Source organism: Pelophylax lessonae (assembly GCF_965119305.1).
Source record: "Pelophylax lessonae genome assembly, chromosome: 4".
Lineage (NCBI taxonomy): Eukaryota > Metazoa > Chordata > Amphibia > Anura > Ranidae > Pelophylax > Pelophylax lessonae.
Genome location: NC_138771.1, coordinates 653,500,235 through 653,525,229, shown reverse-complemented (window position 1 = coordinate 653,525,229; position 24,995 = coordinate 653,500,235). Strand labels below are relative to the sequence as shown.

At 47.4% G+C, this 24,995-nt stretch overlaps 1 protein-coding gene across 1 annotated transcript in view; it reads left to right on the top strand.

Moving 5' to 3' along the window:
• Positions 1-24,995, top strand: part of LOC309553457 (insulin receptor substrate 1-like) — a 70,015-nt gene that overhangs the window by 4,280 nt on the left and 40,740 nt on the right. Inside the window, exon 2 of the mRNA XM_082254665.1 lies at positions 20,003-20,292. Within this exon, the coding sequence (XP_082110791.1) occupies positions 20,003-20,292 (290 nt within the window). The remainder of the gene's footprint in view (positions 1-20,002; positions 20,293-24,995) is intronic.

The window sequence follows — 24,995 nt, the reverse complement described above, 5'->3', positions numbered from 1 at the left end:
TGCAGTGTAGGGTTAGTGTAGTGGTGATGGGGGTTGCAGTTTAGTGGAAGTGGGTGTAGGGGTAGTGTAGTAGTGATGGGGGTTGCAGTGTAGTGGGTGTTGCGGTGTAGGGTTAGTGTAGTGGTGAGGGGGCTTGCAGTGTAGTGGGTGTGGGTGTTGAAGTGTAGGGGTAGTGTAATGGTGATGGGGGTTGCAGTGTAGTGGGTGTTGCGGTGTAGGGTTAGTGTAGTGGTGAGGGGGGTTGCAGTGTAGTGGGTGTGGGTGTTGAAGTGTAGGGGTAGTGTAGTGGTGATGGGGGTTGCCGTGTAGTGGGTGTTGCAGTGTAGTGTTAGTGTAGTGGGGAGGGGGGTTGCAGTGTAGTGGGTGTTGCGGTGTAGGGGTAGTGTAGTGGTGATGGGGGGGTTGCAGTGTACTGGGTGTTGCAGTGTAGGGGTAGTGTAGTGGGGAGGGGGGTTGCAGTGTAGTGGGTGTTGCGGTGTAGGGGTAGTGTAGTGGTGATGGGGGGGTTGCAGTGTACTGGGTGTTGCAGTGTAGGGTTAATGTAGTGGTGAGGGGGCTTGCAGTGTAGTGGGTGTTGGTGTTGCAGTGTAGGGGTAGTGTAGTGGTGAGGGGGGTTGCAGTGTAGTGGGTGTTGCGGTGTAGGGTTAGTGTAGTGGTGAGGGGGGTTGCAGTGTAGTGGGTGTGGATGTTGCAATGTAGGGGTAGTGTAGTGGTGATGGGGGTTGCAGTGTACTGGGTGTTGCAGTGTAGTAGTGATGGGGGTTGCCGTGTAGTGGGTGTGGGTGTTGCAGTATAGTAAAGAAGTGTTGTGGTGTAGCACTCTGTGGGTGGCAAGGTTGTGGGGGGGGGGGGGAGTGTTGCAGTGTGTGTGTGCGTGTTACAGTGTAGTGGGTGTTGTGGTGTAGCGCTGTGTGTGTTGCAGTGTAGTGGGGGTATTGTGGTGTAGTGGTGAGGGGGGTTGCTGTGTAGTGAGGAGAAGTGTTGCGGTGTATGGGGGGTGTAGTGGTAATGGAGGGGGTGTAGTGTAGTGTAGTGTGTGTTGTGGGGGGGGGGGGTTGCATTGTAGCGCTGGGGTGTAGTGGTGAGGGGGTGTTGCGATATAGCGCTGCGTGTGTTGTGGGGGGATGGTTGCAGTGTAGTGCTGTGTGTTGTGGTATAGGGGTTGTGTAGTTGTGGGGGTTGTGGTGTAGCGCTGTGTGTCATACGGTGTAGGGAGGGTGTAGTGGGGGGGAAGTGTTGTGGTGTAGCGCTGTGTGTTGCAGTGTGAAGGGGTGTAGTGGTGGTGGGGGAGTGGTGGTGTAGCACTGTGTGTTGCATTGTGTGTGGGGTTGTGGTGGTGTAGTAGAGGGGTTACGGTGTAGGGGGGTGTAGTGCTGAGAGAGGTGGTTTTGTTGTGACGGTGGGGGTGTTGGTGTGGGGGTAGTAGTAATGGGGGTGTAGTGGTGGGGGTGTTGTGGTGAGGTGTTGTGGTGAGGGTGTGGGTGTTGTAGTGTAGGGGGGGGGGTGTAGTGGAGAGGGCGGTGGTGAATGGGGGGGTGTAGTGGTGAGGGTGGGGGTTTTCTGGTGTAGGGGGATGTTGCAGTTGTGTGGTGTGGGGGGGGGGTGTAGTGGTGAGGGTATTGTGGTGTAGTGGTGAGGTTTTGTGGTGTGTGGGGGGGTGTAGTGGCGAGTGTAGGGGTGTTGTGGTGTAGTGGTGAGGGTGGGGATGTAGGTGGGTGTGGTAGTGAGAGTAGGGGAGTGTAGGGGGGTGTTGTGGTATGGTGTAGGGGGGGTATTGTGGTGTAGGCAGGTTGTTGCGGTGTGGTGTAGTAGTGAGGGTGGTTGGTGTTGTGGCGTAGGGGGGGTGTTTGCTGGGGAGGGTGGGGGTGTAGGGGGGTTGTAGTGGTGAGGATGGGTGTGTTGTGGTGAGGGTTGGGGTGTAGGGTGGTGTCATGGTAGTGAGAGTGGGGGGATGTTGTGGTGTAGGGGGGGTGCGGTGTTCTATAGTGGTGGGGGTGTAGGGGGGGTGTGGTAGTGGTGTAGGGGGAGTGTAGTGGTGAGGGGGGGAGTTGAGGTGTAGCACTGTGTGTAGTAGTGAGAGTGGGGGAGGGGTGTAGTGGTGGGGGTGTAGTGGTGAGGGTGTAGGTGTAGTGTTTAGGGTGTAGGGGGGGTGTAGTAGTGAGAGTGGGAGGAGTGTTGTGGTGGGGGTGTAGGGGTGTGTAGTTAGTGAGAGTTGGGGGGGAGAGGGAGAGCGGGGATGATAGGAGCCGTCGCTGAGTTGCTTTTTATCTTGCCCCCATCTGGGCTATGTTACCAAATCCATGCCCAGGATAGGAGTCCAGACTTCACTGGCTGCATGCTTGTTCCAGGTCAGGAGCACAGCAGACAGTAAGTCGGGATGATGGCTCCGGGGCCCCCCAGATTTCGGCCCTCACAGGGTGACATACCGTCAGCTTCTGAGGCTGTGCCAGAGAGGACAAAGCAGCTTTCTGATTGGTAGGAACTGCCAACCACCCGCCCCCTTCACTTATAAGAACAGAACAGTGAGGGGGACGCCCAACTTCCTAAAAATCCTAAATATTTATTGAAAGTTCAAGAAGGCCGACGCGTTTCAGGGACCTTCCCCCCCCTTCCTTAGAGGCTGATGAGAAATAAAAGGGGAAGTTTGATCTGCTTGTATTTTCCTTCCCCGACTCCCCCCCCCCTCCCCCCTTTCCCCCTCCCTTCCCCCTTTCCCCTACACAACATGGTAATGATATTTTTGAATGTTATTGAATACCTTATTTTATACCCAGTGACATCACTGGGTCTCTGTGCTTCTCTATGCAGTGCAGGCAGATCATGGCTGGTGGGAGGGGCTATACATAGCTTCCTGGAAACCTCACAGCACCTCAGTAGTCATATCAGGAGCCCCCAGCCTTAATCCAAGCAGTGGGAGGAGTTATGCAAATACCAAAAAAGCCTTGGTAGGTAGGTGGGCATCCCTAAGCAGGACTCATTTGCATGCAAACCCCCCCCCCCCCCCCCCCCGGTGATACCTGCATGTGATGTTGAGCTTCCATGATTGGAAGAACTGAAATCCAATGAATGAAAGTGTAGTGGTGAGGGGGATGTTGTGGTGTAGAAGAGACAGTCAGGCTGGGGAGGAAAGGGCTAGATGATGCTAGTAGTCCTCCAGAAAATGGGGCGGAGCTCTGTCTGACTTGCTGCAGCTTTGAATGCATGTTGTGAGAAGCTTACACTTTTTTTTTTTTTTTTGTTGAAGTCCATCCGTCTGGCACAGTGTTGCCACAGTAACCAAAACCGGCATGATGGAGGGGGAAAAAAAAAAGGTGCGTTTCTATGGCGATTCTGGCGTCAGCTCTCTTGTTTTTCCTGTGCGGCGTCATGCCTTAACCCCTCGCATCCAGTTCTGCATCCAACTGGTTTAACCCCCGTCGTGCCGTCAGATTTACAACGTGGCCCCCCCCCCCCCCCGCGCTAAGTACAGCGGCTGCACACCCCCCGATCTGATCGTGCCGCCGTCTATCCTAATCCCCGCTGTATAGTCATCAATCACAGATCTAAAATCCAGCCGCTCGTTCTTCCTCTGCCACGCTGGCAAACTCCACTATTTTGTTTTTGGGGAAGTTGGAACTTTTTTAAAAAAAGGTTTAAATTACCAGAATAGGAAAAATCCTCCGACGCGTAGAGAATGCAGACGCAGAATAAATAAAAATTGTACAACCGCGCCGGGTGCGTCACAAATCTGTCCGAAAAGAGAAGAGAGTTTTTTTTCTGATTGGAACAAAATCGCCATTAAAACACGCCCTTTATATACTGTGTGTGTGTATGTGTGTGTATATATATATTTTTTTTTTTTATTATTATTTTATTATATATATAATGTTACCCATAATATTATATAATATATAGCTATAATACATTAAATATATATATATATAATGTTAAATTATTAATAATATAAAAAAATTGTATATAATATTTTATACATCCATAATATATATATATATATATATATATATATATATATATATATATATATATAAATATACACAGTGCCTTGCCAAAGTATTTGGCCCCTTTGAACTTTGCGACCTTTTGCCACATTTCAGGCTTCAAACATAAAGATATAAAACTGTAATTTTTTGGTGAAGAATCGACAACAAGTGGGACACAATCATGAAGTGGAACGAAATTTATTAAATATTTCAAACTTTGTTAACAAATAAAAAACTGAAAAATTGGGCGTGCAAAATTATTCAGCCCCTTTACTTTCAGTGCAGCAAACTCTCTCCAGAAGTTCAGTGAGGATCTCTGAATGATCCAATGTTGACCTAAATGACTAATGATGATAAATAGAATCCACCTGTGTGTAATCAAGTCTCCCTATAAATGCACCTGCACTGTGATAGTCTCAGAGGTCCGTTTAAAGTGCAGAGAGCATCATAAAGAACAAGGAACACACCAGGCAGGTCCGAGATACTGTTGTGGAGAAGTTTAAAGCCGGATTTGGATACAAAAAGATTTCCCAAGCTTTAAACCTCCCAAGGAGCACTGTGCAAGCGATAATATTGAAATGGAAGGAGTATCAGACCACTGCAAATCTAGGAAGACCTGGCCGTCCCTCTAAACTTTCAGCTCATACAAGGAGAAGACTGATCAGAGATGCAGCCAAGAGGCCCATGATCACTCTGGATGAACTGCAGAGATCTACAGCTGAGGTGGGAGACTCTGTCCATAGGACAACAATCAGTCGTATACTGCACAAATCTGCCCTTTATGGAAGAGTGGCAAGAAGAAAGCCATTTCTTAAAGATATCCATAAAAAGTGTTGTTTAAAGTTTGCCACAAGTCACCTGGGAGACACCAAACATGTGGAAAAAGGTGCTCTGGTCAGATGAAACCAAAATCGAACTTTTTGGCAACAATGCAAAACGTTATGTTTGGCGTAAAAGCAACACAGCTCATCACCCTGAACATACCATCCCCACTGTCAAACATGGTGGTGGCAGCATCATGGTTTGGGCCTGCTTTTCTTCAGCAGGGACAGGGAAGATGGTTAAAATTGATGGGAAGATGGGTGGAGCCAAATACAGGACCATTCTGGAAGAAAACCTGATGCAGTCTGCAAAAGACCTGAGACTGGGACGGAGATTTGTCTTCCAACAAGACAATGATCCAAAACATAAAGCAAAATCTACAATGGAATGGTTCACAAATAAACATATCCAGGTGTTAGAACGGCCAAGTCAAAGTCCAGACCTGAATCCAATCGAGAATCTGTGGAAAGAACTGAAAACTGCTGTTCACAAACGCTCTCCATCCAACCTCACTGAGCTCGAGCTGTTTTGCAAGGAGGAATTGGCAACAATTTCAGTCTCTCGATGTGCAAAACTGATAGAGACATACCCCAAGCGACTTACAGCTGTAATCCCAGCAAAAGGTGGCGCTACAAAGTATTAACTTAAGGGGGCTGAATAATTTTGCACGCCCAATTTTTCAGTTTTTTATTTGTTAACAAAGTTTGAAATATCCAATAAATTTCGTTCCACTTCATGATTGTGTCCCACTTGTTGTTGATTCTTCACAAAAAATTACAGTTTTATATCTTTATGTATGAAGCCTGAAATGTGGCAAAAGGTCAAAAAGTTCAAGGGGGCCGAATACTTTCGCAAGGCACTATATATATATATATATATATATATATTATACATACTGCTCAAACAAAATGAAATGAAAACTGAAAAAAATGAAAAAGGGTGTAGCATCAAGTCAAGTAAACTCCTGGGATATTGATCTGGGGTCAGATAAGTAGCAGAGGGGGTTGACATTTGTTTCCCCTACTCATCTTTTCTGACGTTTTTTCACTAGTTTTGCATTTGGCTGGGGTCAGTGTCACTACTGGTAGCATGAGGCCATACCTGGACCCTATAGAGGTTGCACAGGCAGTCTAACCCCTCCAGGATGGCACATCAATATGTGGCATTGCCAGAAGGTTTGCTGTGTCTTCCAGCACAGTCTCAGGAGCATGGAGAAGATTCCAGGAGACAGGCAGTTACTCTAGGAGAGCTGGACAGGGCCATAGAAGGTCCCCAACCCATCAGCAGGACCGGTATCTGCTCCTTTGTGCACAGAGGAACAGGATGAGCACTGCCAGAGCCCTACAAAATGACCTCCAGCAGACAACTGGTGTGAATGTTTCTGACCAATCAGAAACAGACTTCATGAGGGTGGCCTGAGGGCCGATGTCCTCTAGTGGGCGCTGTGCTCACTGCCCGGCACTGTGGCGCTCCAATGGCATTTTCCATTGAACACCAGAATTGGCAGCTCCACCACTGGCACCCTGTGCTTTTCATAGATGAGTGCAGGTTCACCCTGAGCACATGTGACAGACATGAAAGGGTCTGGAGAAGCCATGGAGAACGTTATGCTGCCTGTAACATCGTTCAGTATGAGCGGTTTGGTGGTGGTCAGTGATGGTCTAGGGAGGCATTTCCATGGAGGGACACACAGACCTCTACAGGCTAGACAATGGCACCCTGACTGTCATTGGGTATTAGGATGAAATCCTTGGACCCATTGTCAGATCCCACGCTGGTGCAGTGGGTCCTGGGTTCCTCCTGGTGCTTTACAATGCCCGGCCTCATGTGGTGAGAGTATGCAACCAGTTCCTGGAGGATGAAGGAATTGATACCATTGAATGCCCCCCCATGCTCATCTAACCTAATTTCAGTAGAACATCTCTGAGACATTGTTTGGGTCAATCCAATGCTGCCAGGTTGCACCTCAGTCTATTCAGGAGCTCAGTGATGCCTTGGTTGAAATCTGGGAGGAAATACCCCAGGACACCATCCGTCTTCTCATTAGGAGCATGTCCCCACATTGTCAGGCATGCATACAAGCACATGGGAGCCATACAAACTACCGAGGACCATTCTGAGTTCCTGCAATTAAATTTCAGCAAAATGGACTCGCCTGCTGCATCATTTTTTCACTTTGATTTTCGGGGTGTCTTTGAATTCATTCCTCTGTAGGGTGATAATTTTCATTTCCTTCCTAACACATTACCCAGTCCACACCAGTATAGATCCTAACACATTACCCAGTCCACACCAGTATAGATCCTAACATTACCCAGTCCATACCAGTATAGATCCTAACACATTACCCAGTCCATACCAGTATAGATCCTAACATTACCCAGTCCATACCAGTATAGATCCTAACACATTAGCCAGTCCATACCAGTATAGATCCTAACACATTACCCAGTCCATACCAGTATAGATCCTAACACATTACCCAGTCCATACCAGTATAGATCCTAACACATTACCCAGTCCATACCAGTATAGATGCTAACATTACCCAGTCCATACCAGTATAGATGCTAACATTACCCAGTCCATACCAGTATAGATGCTAACATTACCCAGTCCATACCAGTGTAGATCCTAACACATTACCCAGTCCATACCAGTATAGATCCCAACACATTACCCAGTTCATACCAGTATAGATCCTAACACATTAGCCAGTCCATACCAGTATAGATCCCAACACATTAGCCAGTCCATACCAGTATAGATCCCAACACATTACCCAGTCCATACCAGTATAGATCCTAACACATTACCCAGTCCATACCAGTATAGATCCTAACACATTACCCAGTCCATACCAGTATAGATCCTAACACATTACCCAGTCCATACCAGTATAGATCCCAACACATTACCCAGTCCATACCAGTATAGATCCTAACACATTACCCAGTCCATACCAGTATAGATCCTAACACATTACCCATGGAGGGACACACAAACGGAACTTCTTATGGCTTTCTTCTTCCCACTCTTCCATAAAGGGCAGATTTGTGGAGCGCAGGACTAATAGTTGTCCTGTGGACAGAGTCTCCCACCTGAGCTGTGGATCTCTGCAGCTCCTCCAGAGTTCCCATGGGCCTCTTGGCTGCTTCTCTGATGAATGTTCTCCATGCCCGGCCGGTCAGTTTAGGTGGACGGCCATGTCTTGGTAGGGTTGCAGTTGTGCCATACTCTTTCCATTTTCCCATGATGGATTGAACAGCGCTCCGTGAGATGTTCAAAGCTTGGGATACTTTATTTATACCCTAACCCTGCTTTAAACTTCTCCACAACTTTATCCCTGACCTGTCTGTTGTGTTCCTTGGCCTTCATGATGCTGTTTGTTCACTAAGGTTCTCTAACAAACCTCTGAGGGCCTCACAGAACAGCTGTATTTATACTGAGATTAAATGACGCACAGGAGGACTCTATTTACTACTTAGGTCACTTCTGAAGGCAATTGGATCCACTAGATTTTAGGGGTATCAGAGTAAAGGGGGGTGAATACAAATGCACGCCACACTTTTCACAGATTTATTTGTAAAAAAAAAAAAATATTGAAATCCATTTCTCATTTTCCTTCCACTTCACAATTATGTGCCACTTTGTGTCGGTCTATCACATAAAATCCCAATAAAATACATTTATGTTTTTGGTGGTAACATGACAAAATGTGGAAAGGGGTATATATACTTTTTCAACGCATTTATGTTGTTGCTGTTAATATTATTATAAAAAATATATATATATGTATGTATGTATGTATGTATGTGTGTGTGTGTATATAAATATGTGGGTGTAATGTATATGTGTATATATATATATAATGTATATGTATGTATGTGTATGTATATATATATAGTGTGTGTGTGTGGGTGTATGTATGTATGTATATATGTGTATGTATGTATGTGTGTGTGTGTATGTATATATATATATATATATAATGTATGTATGGGTGTATATGTATGTATGGGTGTATATATATATGTGTGGGTGTATGTATGTATGTGTATATATATATATTTATTTTCTGAGACGCTACAGCATTTTTGAAGAATGTAGCCCAGCGGTAGGCAATGTTGGCATTCAGCTGTAGGGAGACTACAAATCCCATCATGCCTCTGGGGGGCAGATCATGGAACTTGTAGTTCCACAAAAGCCTGAGACCCGGTTCACACTAATGCGAGTGCCGGGTTCGCATGTAATGTCGGAGCGCACTGCTCCGACATTACATGCGATCAGCTGTGCGGTGCGAGTTTAGCCATACAGTTTGTATGGCTAAATTCGCATCGCACCCGGTGCAAACACGCACAGGAGGCATTTTTGCAGCCGCATCAGGATCGGATCGCACAGCGGTTCACACTTGTGCGATCCCATCCTGTGCGAACTGCACGATCGCACTGCGATATGCGATCAAACTGGGGGTGTCGTTAAGATTACATTGACACCCCCAGCGTATCGCATATGGCAGTGTGAACTGCCGGGGGTGCGTGTGCGATGCGGGAAAAGGCTGCGAATTCGCAGCCTTCCCGCATCGCAATAGTGTGACCCGAGCCTTAGTGTGTAAATTGCCTCTATGGGATGATCGGTACACAATTATTTTGGCATCAAACAGCAGCAGATATCCCTGAGTACAGCTATTATAAATGTAACTGATTTGCGGGAAACAAAATAAAATGTATCAGATTGTATCACTCTGATTATTTGCTTTTGTAACTAAAATGTTGCAATTGTCTCCTATGCTTGTTACAAATGGCCAAGTAGAGAACAAAGCTCTGACATATACCTGAGTGTTGTACAGAGATCACTGAGCCAGTCACATCAGTCTCTGTACCAGAGGAGCTTACACTCTAATGTCCCCCCCACAGTCACATCAGTCTCTGTACCAGAGGAGCTTACACTCTAATGTCCCCCCCACAGTCACATCAGTCTCTGTACCAGAGGAGCTTACACTCTAATGTCCCCCCACAGTCACACACTATTATTATACATTTATATAGCTCTGACATATACCTGAGTGTTGTACAGAGATCACTGAGCCAGTCACATCAGTCTCTGATGACCAGAGGAGCTTACACTCTAATGTCCCCCCACAGTCACACACTATTATTATTATACATTTATATAGCTCTGACATATACCGCAGCGCTGTACAGAGATCACTGAGCCAGTCACATCAGTCTCTGTACCAGAGGAGCTTACACTCTAATGTTCCCCCCACAGTCACATCAGTCTCTGTACCAGAGGAGCTTACACTCTAATGTTCCCCCCACAGTCACATCAGTCTCTGTACCAGAGGAGCTTACACTCTAATGTCCCCCCACAGTCACATCAGTCTCTGTACCAGAGGAGCTTACACTCTAATGTCCCCCCACAGTCACATCAGTCTCTGTACCAGAGGAGCTTACACTCTAATGTTCCCCCCCCCCCCCCTCAGTCACACACTATTATTATTATACATTTATATAGCTCTGACATATACCGCAGTGCTGTACAGAGATCACTGAGCCAGTCACATCAGTCTCTGTACCAGAGGAGCTTACACTCTAATGTCCCCCCACAGTCACATCAGTCTCTGTACCAGAGGAGCTTACACTCTAATGTCCCCCCACAGTCACACACTATTATTATTATTATACATTTATATAGCTCTGACACATACCGCAGTGCTGTACAGAGAACACTGAGCCAGTCACATCACTCTCTGTACCAGAGGAGCTTACACTCTAATGCCCCTCAAGTTTGCTTCAATATTCACCTCCATTTCAGATGTTTCCACTGCTGTACTTTTTTTTTCTGCCACTAGATGTCCTCGGTCTGAAAGTCAAAAACATTCCTCCCACTTCCTCTGAGCCCAGGTTGTCCAGGACTAGCCCCCATCCTGTGACTGGACAGGGAAAGGAGAAGCAGCTCAGTGATGGAGCTCACCTACCTGTCACTCTGCTCTCTCCACCTATCAGCAGGCTTCTTGTCAGCACATGAACATGACTCCTTGTGCTGCTGCTTACTGTTCCAGTCTGAGCTCTGGTGTACAGGGATTGCAAGAGGCTGATACCAGGCCACATGCAGTCACATAGATTTAAAGAAATACATTATAATGGAGGTATTAATGATATTGGAGCTCAAAATTGTCTTGTATCCGCCGGGAGTTCAGCTTTAATGGATAATGCAGAAAGATGGCGCCTTCCATCCACTGTAGGCATGTGTATAGCAGGATGGAGGAGGGTTCTCTGTCATACTACCATATAATATGCATGAATGTATGCGCTCAGCCGCGCTCCTCCAGCACTGTGACTGCTGGCAGGACAGGCCCCTGATCTGTATTCAAACACATAATCCCCATACTGTGTGTAATCTGGACTGCCTGTAATCGTCGGCTCCATCTAGTGGCCCAAACACATAATCCCCATACTGTGTCTAATCTGGACTGCCTGTGATCGTCCGCTCCATCTAGTGGCCCCAACGCATAATCCCCATACTGTGTCTAATCTGGACTGCCTGTGATCGTCAGCTCCATCTAGTGGCCCAAACACATAATCCCCATTCTGTGTCTAATGTGGACTGCCTGTGATCGTCGGCTCCATCTAGTGGCCCAAACGCATAATCCCCATACTGTGTCTAATCTGGACTGCCTGTGATCATCGGCTCCATCTAGTGGCCCAAACGCATAATCCCCATACAGTGTCTAATCTGGACTGCCTGTGATCATTGGCTCCATCTAGTGGCCCAAACACATAATCCCCATACTGTGTCTAATGTGGACTGCCTGTGATCTTCAACTCCATCTAGTGGCCCAAATGCATAATCCCCATACTGTGTCTAATGTGGACTGCCTGTGATAGTCAGCTCCATCTAGTGGCCCAAACGCATAATCCCCATACTGTGTCTAATGTGGACTGCCTGTGATTGTCGGCTCCCTACTGTGGCCCAAACGCATAATCCCCATACTGTGTCTAATGTGGACTGCCTGTGATCGTCCGCTCCATCTAGTGGCCCAAACGCATAATCCCCATACTGTGTCTAATGTGGACTGCCTGTGATCGTCGGCTCCATCTAGTGGCCCAAACGCATAATCCCCATACTGTGTCTAATCTGGACTGCCTGTGATCGTCAGCTTCATCTAGTGGCCCAAACGCATAATCCCCATACTGTGTCTAATGTGGACTGCCTGTGATCGTCGGCTCCATCTAGTGGCCCAAATGCAGTATTTCCCTGAATGAGATATTTCAGGGAAATATCCCATTATGGGCACTAGATGGAGCTGACGATCATAAGGAAAACATATATTAGACAAAATTCTTACAGATCAATCTTGCTGAAATCATTTTACCCATCCCTATCGCTGTTGGTTCTGTAATAGGCGGTCTTGTATCCGGTTGGGAAGGTGGGTGTGAAGGCCGTGTATGTGATATAGCCGATTATTGTGCTACATCCCCCGCAGGTAACAATCTTTGTAAGACAGGCAGAGCCCACGTAGTACATCACAGTGTAAGAGGAGCAGCCATGACCCCGGACTACTGCATTGTATGAATGCGAGCACTGAGTCACTCCGACAGCGCTATAAACCTGCAATGTCCCCGCATAGTCACACACTATTAATAATAATATTATTATTATACATATATATAGCTCTGACACATACCGCAGTGCTGTACAGAGAACACTGAGCCAGTCACATCAGTCTCTGTACCAGAGGAGCTTACACTCTAATGTCCCCTCCCCCACAGTCGCACACTATTATTATACATTTATATAGCTCTGACATATACTGCAGTGCTGTACAGAGATCACTGAGCCAATCACATCAAGGCATTAACCATGATCAATATTTCATAATAATGATCAGTTAAATCATTGCTGGTCTTGTTGCGCTCCCTGGGGGAATGTATGCAGCTGGCGTCCTATGTAGGAATGTAAGCGGTGTAATTATAGTTGTTAATTATTAATGGATGTAATGAAATATTTATACGTATGACATCATAGAATTTAAAGGGAAGGCGCGGCGTATTGTTAGTGAGCTCATATTTTAAGCTGTTATTGTAGTGTTCACCTTGGGCAACCAAAGTGCATTTTTTACAAACGTTCTCATACAGATTTTTGTGTTAAATAGGGAGATTGTAAATAGCCACTGGAGGGAGGGAACATGCCACTGGAGGGAGGGAGTCACTAGAGGGAGGGAACGTGCCACAGGAGGGAGGGAGCTTGAAATCAGAGGGAGGAAATGTGCCGAGGAAGGAAGGGTGCCACTGGAGGGAGGGAGCGTGCCACTGGAGGGAGGGAGCGTGCCACTGGAGGGAGGGAACATGCCACTGGATGGAAGGAGGGAGCATGCCACTGGATGGAAGGAGGGAGCATGCCACTGGAGGGAGCATGCCACTGGAGGGAGGGAAGGAAGGAGCATGCCACTGGAGGGAGGGAGTCGCTAGAGGGAGGGAACGTGCCACTGGAGGAAGGGAGTCACTAGAGGGAGGGAACGTGCCACTGGAGGAAGGGAGCTTGAAATCAGAGGGAGGAAATGTGCCGAGGGAGGGAGCGTGCCACTGGAGAGAGGGAGCGTGCCACTGGAGGGAGGGAGCGTGCCACTGGAGGGAGGGAACATGCCACTGGATGGAAGGAGGGAGCATGCCACTGGATGGAAGGAGGGAGCATGCCACTGGAGGGAGCATGCCACTGGAGGGAGGGAAGGAAGGAGCATGCCACTGGAGGGAAGGAAGGAGCATGCCACTGGAGGGAGGGAAGGAAGGAGCATGCCACTGAAGGGAGGGAAGGAGGGAGCATGCCACTGGAGGGAGGGAAGGAGGGAGCATGCCACTGGAGGGAGGGAAGGAGGGAGCATACCACTGGAGGGAGGGAGTCACTAGAAGGAGGGAGCATGCCACTGGAGGGAGGGAGTCACTAGAAGGAGGGAGCATGCCACTGGAGGGAGGGAAGGTGCCACTGGAGGGAGGGAAGGAGGGAGCATGCCACTGGAGGGATGGAAGGAGGGAAGGAAGGAGCATGCCACTGGAGGGAGGGAAGGAAGGAGCGTGCCACTGGAGGGGGGGGGAAGGAGGGAGCGTGCCACTGGAGGGGGGGGGAGGAGGGAGGGTGCCACTGGAGAGGGGGGGGGGGGAAGAGGGAGCGTGCCACTGGAGGGAGAGGGGAAGGAGGGAGCGTGCCACTGGAGGGAGGGGGGAAGGAGGAAGCGTGCCACTGGAGGGGGGGGGAAGGAGGGAGCGTGCCACTGGAGGGGGGGGGAGGGAGCGTGCCACTGGAGAGGGGGGAGGAGGGAGGGTGCCACTAGAGGGAGCAAGCAAGCTACGGGAGGGAGGGAGGGAGCTACTAGATGGAGGGAGCGAATGAGCTACAGGAGGAAGGGAGCTGCTAGAGGGATGGAGCCTGCGAGCCACTAGAGGGGGCTCACTAGTTCAGTATTTCAGCCACACAGGTAGTGCATTGTTTTTTGTGCGGTCGGCCTGCTCGTACGTAGACCTAGATTATGGGAAGGAGTGGTGAATTGCAACTCATTGTGTAGCGCTGCAAATGAGTAAGCAGGGCCTGTATATACAATGAGCAGACACCTTTTCATTTCCTTTACAAATCTTCATGAATAAATTCCTAATGTCACCATAGACTTCAGCATCAGCAATATCATGAGTACAAATCCATGCTTGAGCTCCAGTCCGATGACTTTGCCTATGCTCAAAAATTCTATTGCCATTCTACTGAAGACAGGAGGAAACATTCCCTCAGTCTCCCCTCCCCCAGTGATCAGAATGTACAGTTATAAATTTGTAGCAAGGGGAGAGGGAGAGGCAGCAACAGGGAGCTGATATGTTTTAGATATTTGTGAACACAGCCATTTACGGCACAGGCACCAGGTTTTGTATAATTGTGTCATCTCTGAGCCAGCATCTCAGTCCAGGAAGTAGCTTGTGACCCTGGAGAAAATGCCTGAACAAAGATGGCATAATCCTTCTGGAGGAAAAAGCATAATGAAAGCATTGTTGGAGTAATTGGGGGGGGGGGGGGTCGTTATTATGAATACCAATAAATGTAATTGATGATGGGTCCACTTTAAAGTGGTATTTCACCCAAAAGGGTAATTTCCGCTTTTTCGCCTCTCCACCTACCCCCCCCACCTTTAACATTTGGGCACCTTTTTGGGAGGTGGGGAGCGGGTACCTACCTAGCTTTAATTTGTACCTACTCCTGGTTCTGCTTGGATCACCCAGGCCCCCCCCACCCTTCTGGGACAAATCACAGATACCAGAAGGCTCTAGGACCAATGATAAAGCCCAGTGGGAAACCACTGGGAGTCAAAGCTGACTTCCCACACTAGACATGGCAGCGCCGGGGACCTGAAGACCACCTACCTCCCACTTCCACCTTTTAACCACTTAAGCCCCGGAAGATTTTACCCCCTTCCTGACCAGGGGGTATTTTGCGATTCGGCACTGCGTGACTTTAACGGACTATTGCGCGGTCGTGCGACGCTGTACCTAAACAAATTTGACGTCCTTTTTTTCCCACAAACAGAGCTTTCTTTTGGTGGTATTTGATCACCTGTGCGATTTTTTGATCACGCGCTATAAACAAAAAAAGAGCGTCAATTTTGCAAAAATAACAATATTTTTCACATTTTTTTTATATGAAATTCCCCCAAAAAAAATGTAAAAATCAAAATTTTTTAAAATTTTCGGCCAATTTGTTTTATGCTACCTATGTTTGGTAAAAAAAATCGCAAAAAGCGTATTTTGATTGGTTTGCGCAAAAGTTATCGCGTTTACTAACAAAGGGAAAGATTTTTGTCATTTTTGTTGTTTTTTTTTTTAACGCGTAATGGCGGCAATCTGCGATTTTTTTTTTTTTTTTGCGGTACTGCGACATTGGGGCGGACAGATCGGACCCTTGACTGACATTTGTGACACTTTTGGGGTTACCAGTGACATTTCTACAGTAATCAGTGCTATACATATGCACTGTTACTGTAAAAATACACTGGTTGTGAAGGGGTTAACTTTATTTGGAAGGGAGGGGCTGTGTGTATCCCTAGGGGCGTGCTTTCTACTGTGATTGGCTGTGGCTTGAGCTGTAAGGACACTGATCAACGGATCTACATACTAGATCCGTTTTATCAGTGTCTTTACAGCGAGGAGAATGACAGGCAGCTTGTTTACACAAGCTGCCTGACATTCTCCCTCTCCCCCGCCGATCGCCGAGTGACCGGCGGACATCGGGTCCGCTGGTCACACGCGCGGGGGGGTCCGTGACCACGCGGGAGCGGGAGCGCGCCTCCGGGGGCGCGCGCTCGCTCCCTAGACCCTCACAAGCTAGTGACGTAGACCTACGTCACTTTGCCTGTGAGGGGCTGACTGCCGACGTAGATCGGCGTTAGGCAGTCGGCAAGTGGTTAACATTTGGTCACTTTTTTTGGGGTGGGGATTTTAATTTGTACCCACTCCCGCTTCCACTTGGAACCTGGCTGTGAAACAGCAAGGAGTCGCAGCTGGCTTCTCACACTAGACATGGCGGCGCCGGGGACCTGAAGACCAGCCTGGATGAAGACGGCGCTGAATTCCCGGACAGGTGAGTGTGTTTTGTTAAAAAGTCAGTGGCTTCAGTATTTGTAGCTCCTGACCTTTAATTTTTTTGCACTGAAGATCCTCTTTAGGTAATGGTGTAATAAAGATCCCCCTTTTGGAACACCAATAAATTGGGCTTCAGCCTGGGGTGGAGCAATCACCGATTTTCCTAATCTGTAAACCAGAAGAAATGTTTTGTCTTTAGTGTTCCGATAATTGAATAGGATGTTTTTTCCGGTCTCGTTCAATAGATCATATAGCTGTGTTGACCCGCCAGTAAAAGTAATTGCCTTTGCGGGTTGGAGGTGATTGGATGGCGGCCCCCTGCGGATGCTTTGAGATATTTTGTAGACTTTTCCCAATATAGGTTGACCATGGGGGTGATTTTAATCTGCGCTGTGCTATGATTGAAACGTTTCGGTCTGGCTCAGTGTTTACCCTGACAGCACATTCGTTTCACATTCGAGGTCTGGGGTCAAGAAGTTATGTATCTAAAGCCAAAACTTTTATTTGTGATTGTTTTAAATGGGGTGTGGAAGGTTTAACTCCTAAACACCAGCTGGACACATGTATGTGGTGGCATGGCGGTTGGTTGGAGTTGCTGTTTTGCCCTGGTGGGGCACTCACCAGTTACACCCAGCACTGTGATCGCTCTGTCACTGATGGTTTTTGGTCTCTGCTTGTGATCAAAAGCTGCTAGGATGGGCTCCTGATCACGTCATCACTGTGACAGCCAATCGCTGTGATCTACGACTGGGAAGCCCCAATGTAAAGATCGTAAATCCGCAGGAACCAGAAGCAAGGGGTTATAAAAAGTTGTCTAGCTTTTGTTCCTCCTGCGCCCAAGGAACACTTTATCCCCCCCCCCCCCCCAATACATATATACAATATATTACCAAAAGTTTTAGGATGCCTGCCTTGAATTTTAATGGCATCCCAGTCTTAGTCTGTAGGGTTCAATATTGAGTTAGCCAACCCTTTCTAGCTATAACAGCTTCAACTCTTCTAGGAAGGCTGTAGACAAGGTTTAGGAGTGTCTATGGGAATTTTTGTCCATTCTTCCAGAAGCGCATTTGGGAGGTCAGGCACTGATGGGACAAGAAGGCCTGGCTCGCTGTCTCCACTCTAATTCATCTCAAAGGTGTAAATCCGATCTCCAATATATCAAAAGTCAGGTCTCTGTGCAGGCCACTCGGGTTCCTCCACCCCAAACTCGCTCATCCATGTCTTTATGGACCTTGCTTTGTGCACTGGTGAGCAGTCATGTTGGAACAGGAAGGGGCCATCCCCAAACTGTTCCCACAAAGTTAGGAGCATGAAATTGTCAAAAATGTCTTGGTACGCTGACGCCTTAAGAGTTCCCTTCACTGGAACTAAGTGGCCGAGCCCAACCCCTGAAAAACAACCCCACACCATAATCCCCCCTCCACCAAATGATTTGGACCAGTGCACAAAGCAAGATCCATAAAGACATACATGAGTGAGTTTGGGGTGGAGTCCTGACCTCAACCCGATAGAACCCCTTTGGAAAGAATTAGAGCGCAGACTGTGAGCCAGGCTTTCTTGTCCAACATCCGTGCCTGACTTCACAAATGGGCTTCTGGAAAAATGGTCAAACATTCCCATTGACATACTCCTAAATCTTATGGACAGCTTTCTCAGAAGAGTTGAAGCTGTTATAGCTGCAAAGGGTTTGCCAACTTAATATTAAACCTAATCTGTCCCAATCTGTAATTAAACCGATCTGTCCACAGCCTGAAGGAGGCGGAAGCAGTGCTGGCTCATGAATAGAGAAAAGGCTCATAAATAGGCTAAAAAGAAGGGGAATTTTCTAGTACTGTGCTAGTTATTGAATGAGGAAGTAGTGGAGGACTACAGTGCTTTGCTGTTGGCTCTTCCATAGACCAAAAAATTGGGCTTCAGCCTGGGGTGGAGCAGTAACATTTTTTAATCTGTAAACCACAAAAGTTTTGGCTTTGGTTATGCTTGTATGGACATTGGAGGACTTAATCTATTTTTGACTGGGGAGAAGGAAAAAGGCATGGTTCCTAGTACTGTGCTGGCTCATTAATGGGGAGAAGGAAGAGGGAATGGTTTCTAGTACTGTGCTGGCTCACGAAGAAGAAAGAGGGCATGGTTCTTGGTACTGTGCTGTGCTGGCTCATGAATGGGGAGAAAGAGTGCATGGTTCCTACAGTAGTACTGTGCTGGCTCACGAAGAAGAAAGAGGGCATGGTTCTTAGTACTGTGCTGGCTCATGAATAAAGAGAAAGAGTGCATGGTTCCTACAGTACCGTGCTGGCTCAAGAATTGGGAAAGCGAAAAGCGCATGGTTCCTACAGTACCGTGCTGGCTCAAGAATTAGGAAAGCGAAAAGGGCATGGTTCCTACAGTACCGTGCTGGCTCAAGAATTAGGAAAGCGAAAAGGGCATGGTTCCTACCTAGCATTGTGCTGGCTCATGAAGGGGAGAAGGAAGAGGGCATGCTTCCTAGTATTGTGCTGGCTCATGAAGGGGGAGAAGGAAGAGGCCATGATTAGTAGGGAGTAGTACTGTGCTGGCTCATAAATTGGGAAAGTGAAAAGTGCATGGTTCCTAGTACTGTAGTGGTCCATTGGTTCATGAATGAGCAGAAGGAAGAGGGCATGGTTCCTAGTACTATGATGGCTCATGGATAGGGAGAAGGAAAGGAGCATGGTTCCTAGTACTGTGCTGGCTCATGGATGGGGAGAAGGAAAGGAGCATGGTTCCTAGTACTGTGCTGGCTCATGGATGGGGAGAAGGAAAGGAGCATGGTTCCTAGTACTGTGATGGCTCATGGATGGGGAGAAGGAAAGGAGCATGGTTCCTAGTACTGTGATGGCTCATGGATGGGGAGAAGGAAGAGGGCATGGTTCCTAGTACTGTGCTGGTTCATGAATGGGGAGAAGGAAGAGGGCATGGTTCCTAATATGGTGCTGGTTCATGAATGGGAAGAAGGAAGAGGGCATGGTTCCTTGTGCTTTGGTGGCTCATAGATGGGGAAAAGGAGTTGGGCATGGTTCCTAGTACTGTGCTGGTACATGGATGGGGAGAAGGAAGAGGGCATGGTTCCTAGTGTTGTGCTGGTTCATGGATAGGAAGAAGGAAGAGGGCATGTTTCCTTGTGCTTTGGTGGCTCATGGATGGGGAGAAGGAAGAAGGGGCAATCCCTGGTGCTGTGCTAGTTAATGAATGGAGAGAAGGAAGACAGGGGACTACAATGCTGTGCTTTTAGCTCCCTCATAGGAACACCAATAAATTGGGCTTTAGCTTGGGGTGGAGCAATAACTATTTCCTATTCTGTAAACCACAAAGAGTTTTGGCTTTAGGTATACTTTTATGGCTCTTGTAGGCATCAGATTTCTTAATCCACTTTTATGGGGTGTATGAAATGCTCTGCAGATTTTTTGTTGTTCATGGAGCAAAGTTCTGTAGATGAAGGGCTTAATGGAAAATTGGCAGACTATATGAACATTGATTTTTTTTTTTTTTTTAATGCATTGCGACAGTCAGTTTTCAAGTCTTTAAAATAATTCTCATCTCTTGTCCCTTTTTCCTCTGTTTCAGCTCGTTCTCTGTCCACCTCTGCCGATGCCTCGGCTTGGCCTGTTCCACCATTCAGGGAGGTGTGGCAGGTGAGCGTACGCCCCCGCGGACTCGGCCAAACCCGCAACCTCTCAGGAACTTACCGCCTGTGTCTGACGGACCGCACTCTCGGCCTCCTACGCCTCCGCTGTGACCACCCATCCGTTACCCTTCAGCTCATGAATGTGCGCCGATGTGGCCATTCCGACAACTATTTCTTCGTGGAAGTTGGGCGCTCGGCGGTGACCGGCCCGGGAGAGCTATGGATGCAGGTAAGGAATGCGGTCCACGTCCAGCACTTGGCCAATGCAATGTAGCTTGCCAAACCTAATGCACTTACTGGACAACTTTGTCTCTGGGTAAAATTGTCTATATTTTAGCTGTGGGTCAGGACTCCAATGGGGACCTTTTGTAAGTTTTTGGGGTCCTCCTTCCTATGTGCATTAGGACTACAGTGAAGTCTTATTGGGAATTTTATGGTTCACCCTTCTCTGTTCGTTGTGGGTCCAGTAGGGTCTTGTTTTTAAATTGTAGATAGGGGACTCTGTCTACTTGCATCAGCTGTAGGTTAGGACTCCACTCCAGTGGGGCCTTGTAAATTTAGTGTCTCCTGCCTAGGTGTTCCAAGACTCCACTGGGTTTTTCTTATGAATGTGTGAGATGGTTAAGCTGTGGTCAGGACTTCAGCGGGTTTTTGTGTAAATTGTTAGGGTCCCCTTGCCTAGGTGTGTCAGCAGTGGGTGAGGACTCTGATGGGGCCTTATTGTCAGTTTTTAAATTTGTCAAATCAAACCCCTGAGCCTTAAACTAAAACAGTACAGGGTTCATACCCAGTGGTGTATTTTGGTTTTGTGCTGCCCTAGGCAAGACTAAAATTGGGTGCCCCCCCCTCCCCCATGTAAATTTGCCTCACTCCTTTTTTAACGGATGTGACTCCCTCCAAAATTGAAGGAGAGAGAGAGAGGGGGATGAGAGAGAGGGGGATGAGAGAGAGGGGGATGAGAGAGAGGGGGATGAGAGAGAGGGGGGGGATGAGAGAGAGGGGGGGATGAGAGAGAGAGGGGGATGAGAGAGAGAGGGGGATGAGAGAGAGAGGGGGATGAGAGAGAGAGGGGGATGAGAGAGAGAGGGGGATGAGAGAGAGAGGGGGATGAGAGAGAGGGGGATGAGAGAGAGGGGGGATGAGAGAGAGGGGGGATGAGAGAGAGAGAGGGGGATGAGTGAGAGAGGGGGGGGGATGAGAGAGAGAGGGCGGGGGATGAGAGAGAGAGGGCGGGGGATGAGAGAGAGAGGGGAGGGTGAGAGAGAGAGGGGGGGGATGAGAGAGAGAGGGCGGGGGATGAGAGAGAGAGAGAGGGGGATGAGAGAGAGAGAGAGGAGGAGAGAGGAGGGGTGAGAGAGAGAGAGAGGGGGGTGAGAGAGAGAGAGGGGGGGATGAGGGAGAGGGAGAGAGAGGGTGAGAGAGGAGGCTCTAGCAATCGGTGGCCAATGGTCTCAGGTGGAGGGGGGGTGGCTTTTTTTGCTGCCCCCCTGCAAAGTTCTGCCCTAGGCCTGGGCCTTGTTGGCCTAGGCCAAAATATAGCACTGTTCATACCCCCAGGGTGACCAAAGGCTGATGCTGCATCAAAACAGATACAACCACCTAAAGGACATACAGTAGACACTTCTACACAAAACACAGCATTGTCTGTGCCAAAATGTTTATTTGTATAGTAGACTAATATGATGCATAACCAACACTTTGGGGTCCTCCCAATCCATAGACCTTATTGTTTAGATATAGCATCTGGTCTAAAGCTGCCATGGCATTTATTCAAATGTATAATTCCATTATATGTGATGACGGATGGCAACCACATGTCGCGTGCGACAGTTCACATTCCTCATTTGTTGATCTGGCCCCGTATCTCGTATGTCAGTAATATTTTATAATTCCATGCGGTTGTATATGGCAATCCAATGTGATGACAGGGATAAATATTGCATAGGGTTTGACATAGCTCCTTCAAATAGAAGTATGTGCAGTATATAATCTCATGAATATATTGCATGGTAGGGTATATAACTTGTGTAGAGTGAATGGTAGTTTGCATGTAGGAATCATAAATATAATGTATGGTAGGTCGCAAATAGGAGGAATCCTGACTGTAAACGATATAGTATGAAGCGTATAGGAATCCGAGTGCATATATAAATCCTGTATATAATGTATGTTAAGGTGTATATGGGAATCGTCAATATAACATACAGTATGAAAGGTTGTAGATAGGAATCCATGAATATAATGTATGGTATGTTGTCAAAAGTATTGGGACACCTGCTTTTAAACATACATGAGCTTTAATGGCATCCCAGTCTTAGTCCGTAGGGTTCAATATTGGGTTGACCCACCCATTGCATCTATAACAGCTTCAACTCTTCTGGGAAGGCTGTCCACAAGGTTTAGGAGTGTCTATGGGAATGTTTGACCATTCTTCCAGAAGTACATTTGTGAGGTCAGGCACTGATGTTGGACAAGAAGACCTGGCTTGCAGTCTGTGTTCTAATTCATCCTAAAAGTGTTCTATAGGGTTAAAGAGGTTGTACACCAAGAATTTTTTTTTTTGTCTTCTTTACAACCTGAAAGAGAAACCCATAATGAGCTATTATGCATCGCATACTAGCTCATTATGAAATACTTACCTTAGAACGAGCCCCCGCCGTGCCGTCCGCTTACCTGTATGACGGGCGACATGTATAGTCGCCCGTCTTCCGGGATCGCGGCATCCGGCCATCTGATTGGCCGGAGCCGCGGTGACGTCACTCCCGCGCACGCGCGCGGGAGCCGACGGTCACGGCACGGGGCTCTGAAGGAACGGCATGATCTGCCGTTCCTTCAGAGCGCATGCGCCAGTGACGTCACTGGCTGCATTAAAGGTAAATATCTCCTAAACGGTACATGTTTAGGAGATATTTACAGTACCTATAGGTAAGCCTTAATATAGGCTTACCTATAGGTACAACTTCCTGAGGAGGGTTTACTTCCTCTTTAAGGTCAGGCCAGTCAAGTCCCTTCACCCCTAAGATCCACGTCTTTATGGACCTTGTTTTGTGCACTGGTCCAAATTACTTGGTGGAGGGAGGGGGGATTATGGTGTGGGGTTGTTTTTCAGGGGTTGGGCTTGGCCCCTTAGTTCCAGTGAAGGGAACTCTTAAGGCATCAGCATACCAAGACATTTTGGACAATTTCATGCTCCTAACCTTGTGGGAACAGTTTGGGGATGACCCCTTCCTGATCCAACTTGACTGCGCACCAGTGTACAAAGCAAGGTCCATAAAGACATGGATGAGCGAGTTTGGGGTGGAGGAACCCGACTGGCCCGCACAGAGACCTGACTTTTGATATATTGGAGATTGGATTTACAACTTTGGGATGAATTAGAGTGGAGACTGAGAGCCAGGTCTTCTCGTCCAACATCAGTGCTTGACCTCACAAATGCGTTTCTGGAAGAATGGTCAAACATTCCCATAGACACTCCTAAACCTTGTGGACAGCCTTCCCAGAAGAGTTGAAGCTGTTATAGCTGCAAAGGGTGGGCCAACTCAATATTGAACCCTATGGACTAAGACTGGGATGCCATTAACCACTTGCCGTCTGCTCACATTGCTGCTACTGCGGCAATGTGGCTCGTTATCGTCCAGCGATGTAGACCTACGTCGCTGGACTCCTCCCCTTGTGGGCGGTGCGCGCGTGCCGCCGGAGTCTCACTCACACTGTATTCAGTCACAGCGGGAGTCGGGCCAGGGGAGGAGCGAGGAGTGATCGCCGCCGCTCTTCCCCGATTGTTGGGGATCGAGTGTGGAGATCCGCCCACTTGTGTAAATAGAGCGGGCGGATCTCCTATGTGACAGACAGGGTCAGATTGCAGGGTTCAGCATAGCTGAACCTGCGATCTGTGTCTGTGTTACACAGTCCCCTCCCCCCACACACATCAGTAAGCACCAGGCATACGTTAACCCCTCCCTCTCCAATAAAATTAACCCCTTCCCTGACAGTGTCATTTTAACAGTAACAGTGCATATATATAGCACTGATTACTGCAGTAATGTCACTGGTAACCCCAAAAGTGTCAAAAATGTCAGTCAAGGGTCCGATCTGTCCACCGCAATGTCGCAGTCCCGTAAAAAAAATCGCAGATCGCCGCCATTACTAGTTAAAAAAAAACACCAAAAATGACATAAATTTCCCGTAGTTAGTAGCTGCGATAACTTTTGCGCAAACCAATCAAAATACGCTTATTGTGATTTTTTTTTTTTTTTTTACCAAAAATATGTAGCAGAAAACAAATTGGCAAAAAAAGTTAAAACATTTTGATTTTTACATTTTTTTTGGGGGGGAATTTCATATAAAAAAATGTGAAAAATATTGTTATTTTTTCAAAATTGTCGCTCTTTTTTTGTATATAGCACAAAAAGTAAAAATCGCACAGGTGATCAGATACCACCAAAAGAAAGCTCTGTTTGTGGGAAAAAAAGGACATAAATTTAATTTGGGTACAGCGTCGCACGACTGTGCAATTGTCCGTTAAAGTAACGCAGTGCCGAATCGCAAAATATGGCCTGGTCAGGAATGGGGTAAAATCTTCTGGTCTTAAAGCGGTTAAAAATACGCTCATTGAGAATTTTTTTGTCAAAGACATGTAGCTAAATACATTTTGGCCTAAATATATGACAAAAATTGAATATATTGGATATTTTTTAACTGTCAAAGTAGAAAAATATTGTTATTTTTTTCAAAATTATCGCATTTTTTTTATTAATATCGCTAAAAATGAAAAGTGCAGAGGTGATCAAATACCAAAAGAAAGCTCTGTTTGTGGGAAAAAAAGGACGTAAATTTCGTTTGGGTACGGCGTTGCATGACCGCACAATTGTCAGTTAAATTGGCACAGTGCCGAATCGCAAAAAGTGGCCTGGACGTAAGACAGCAAAATCC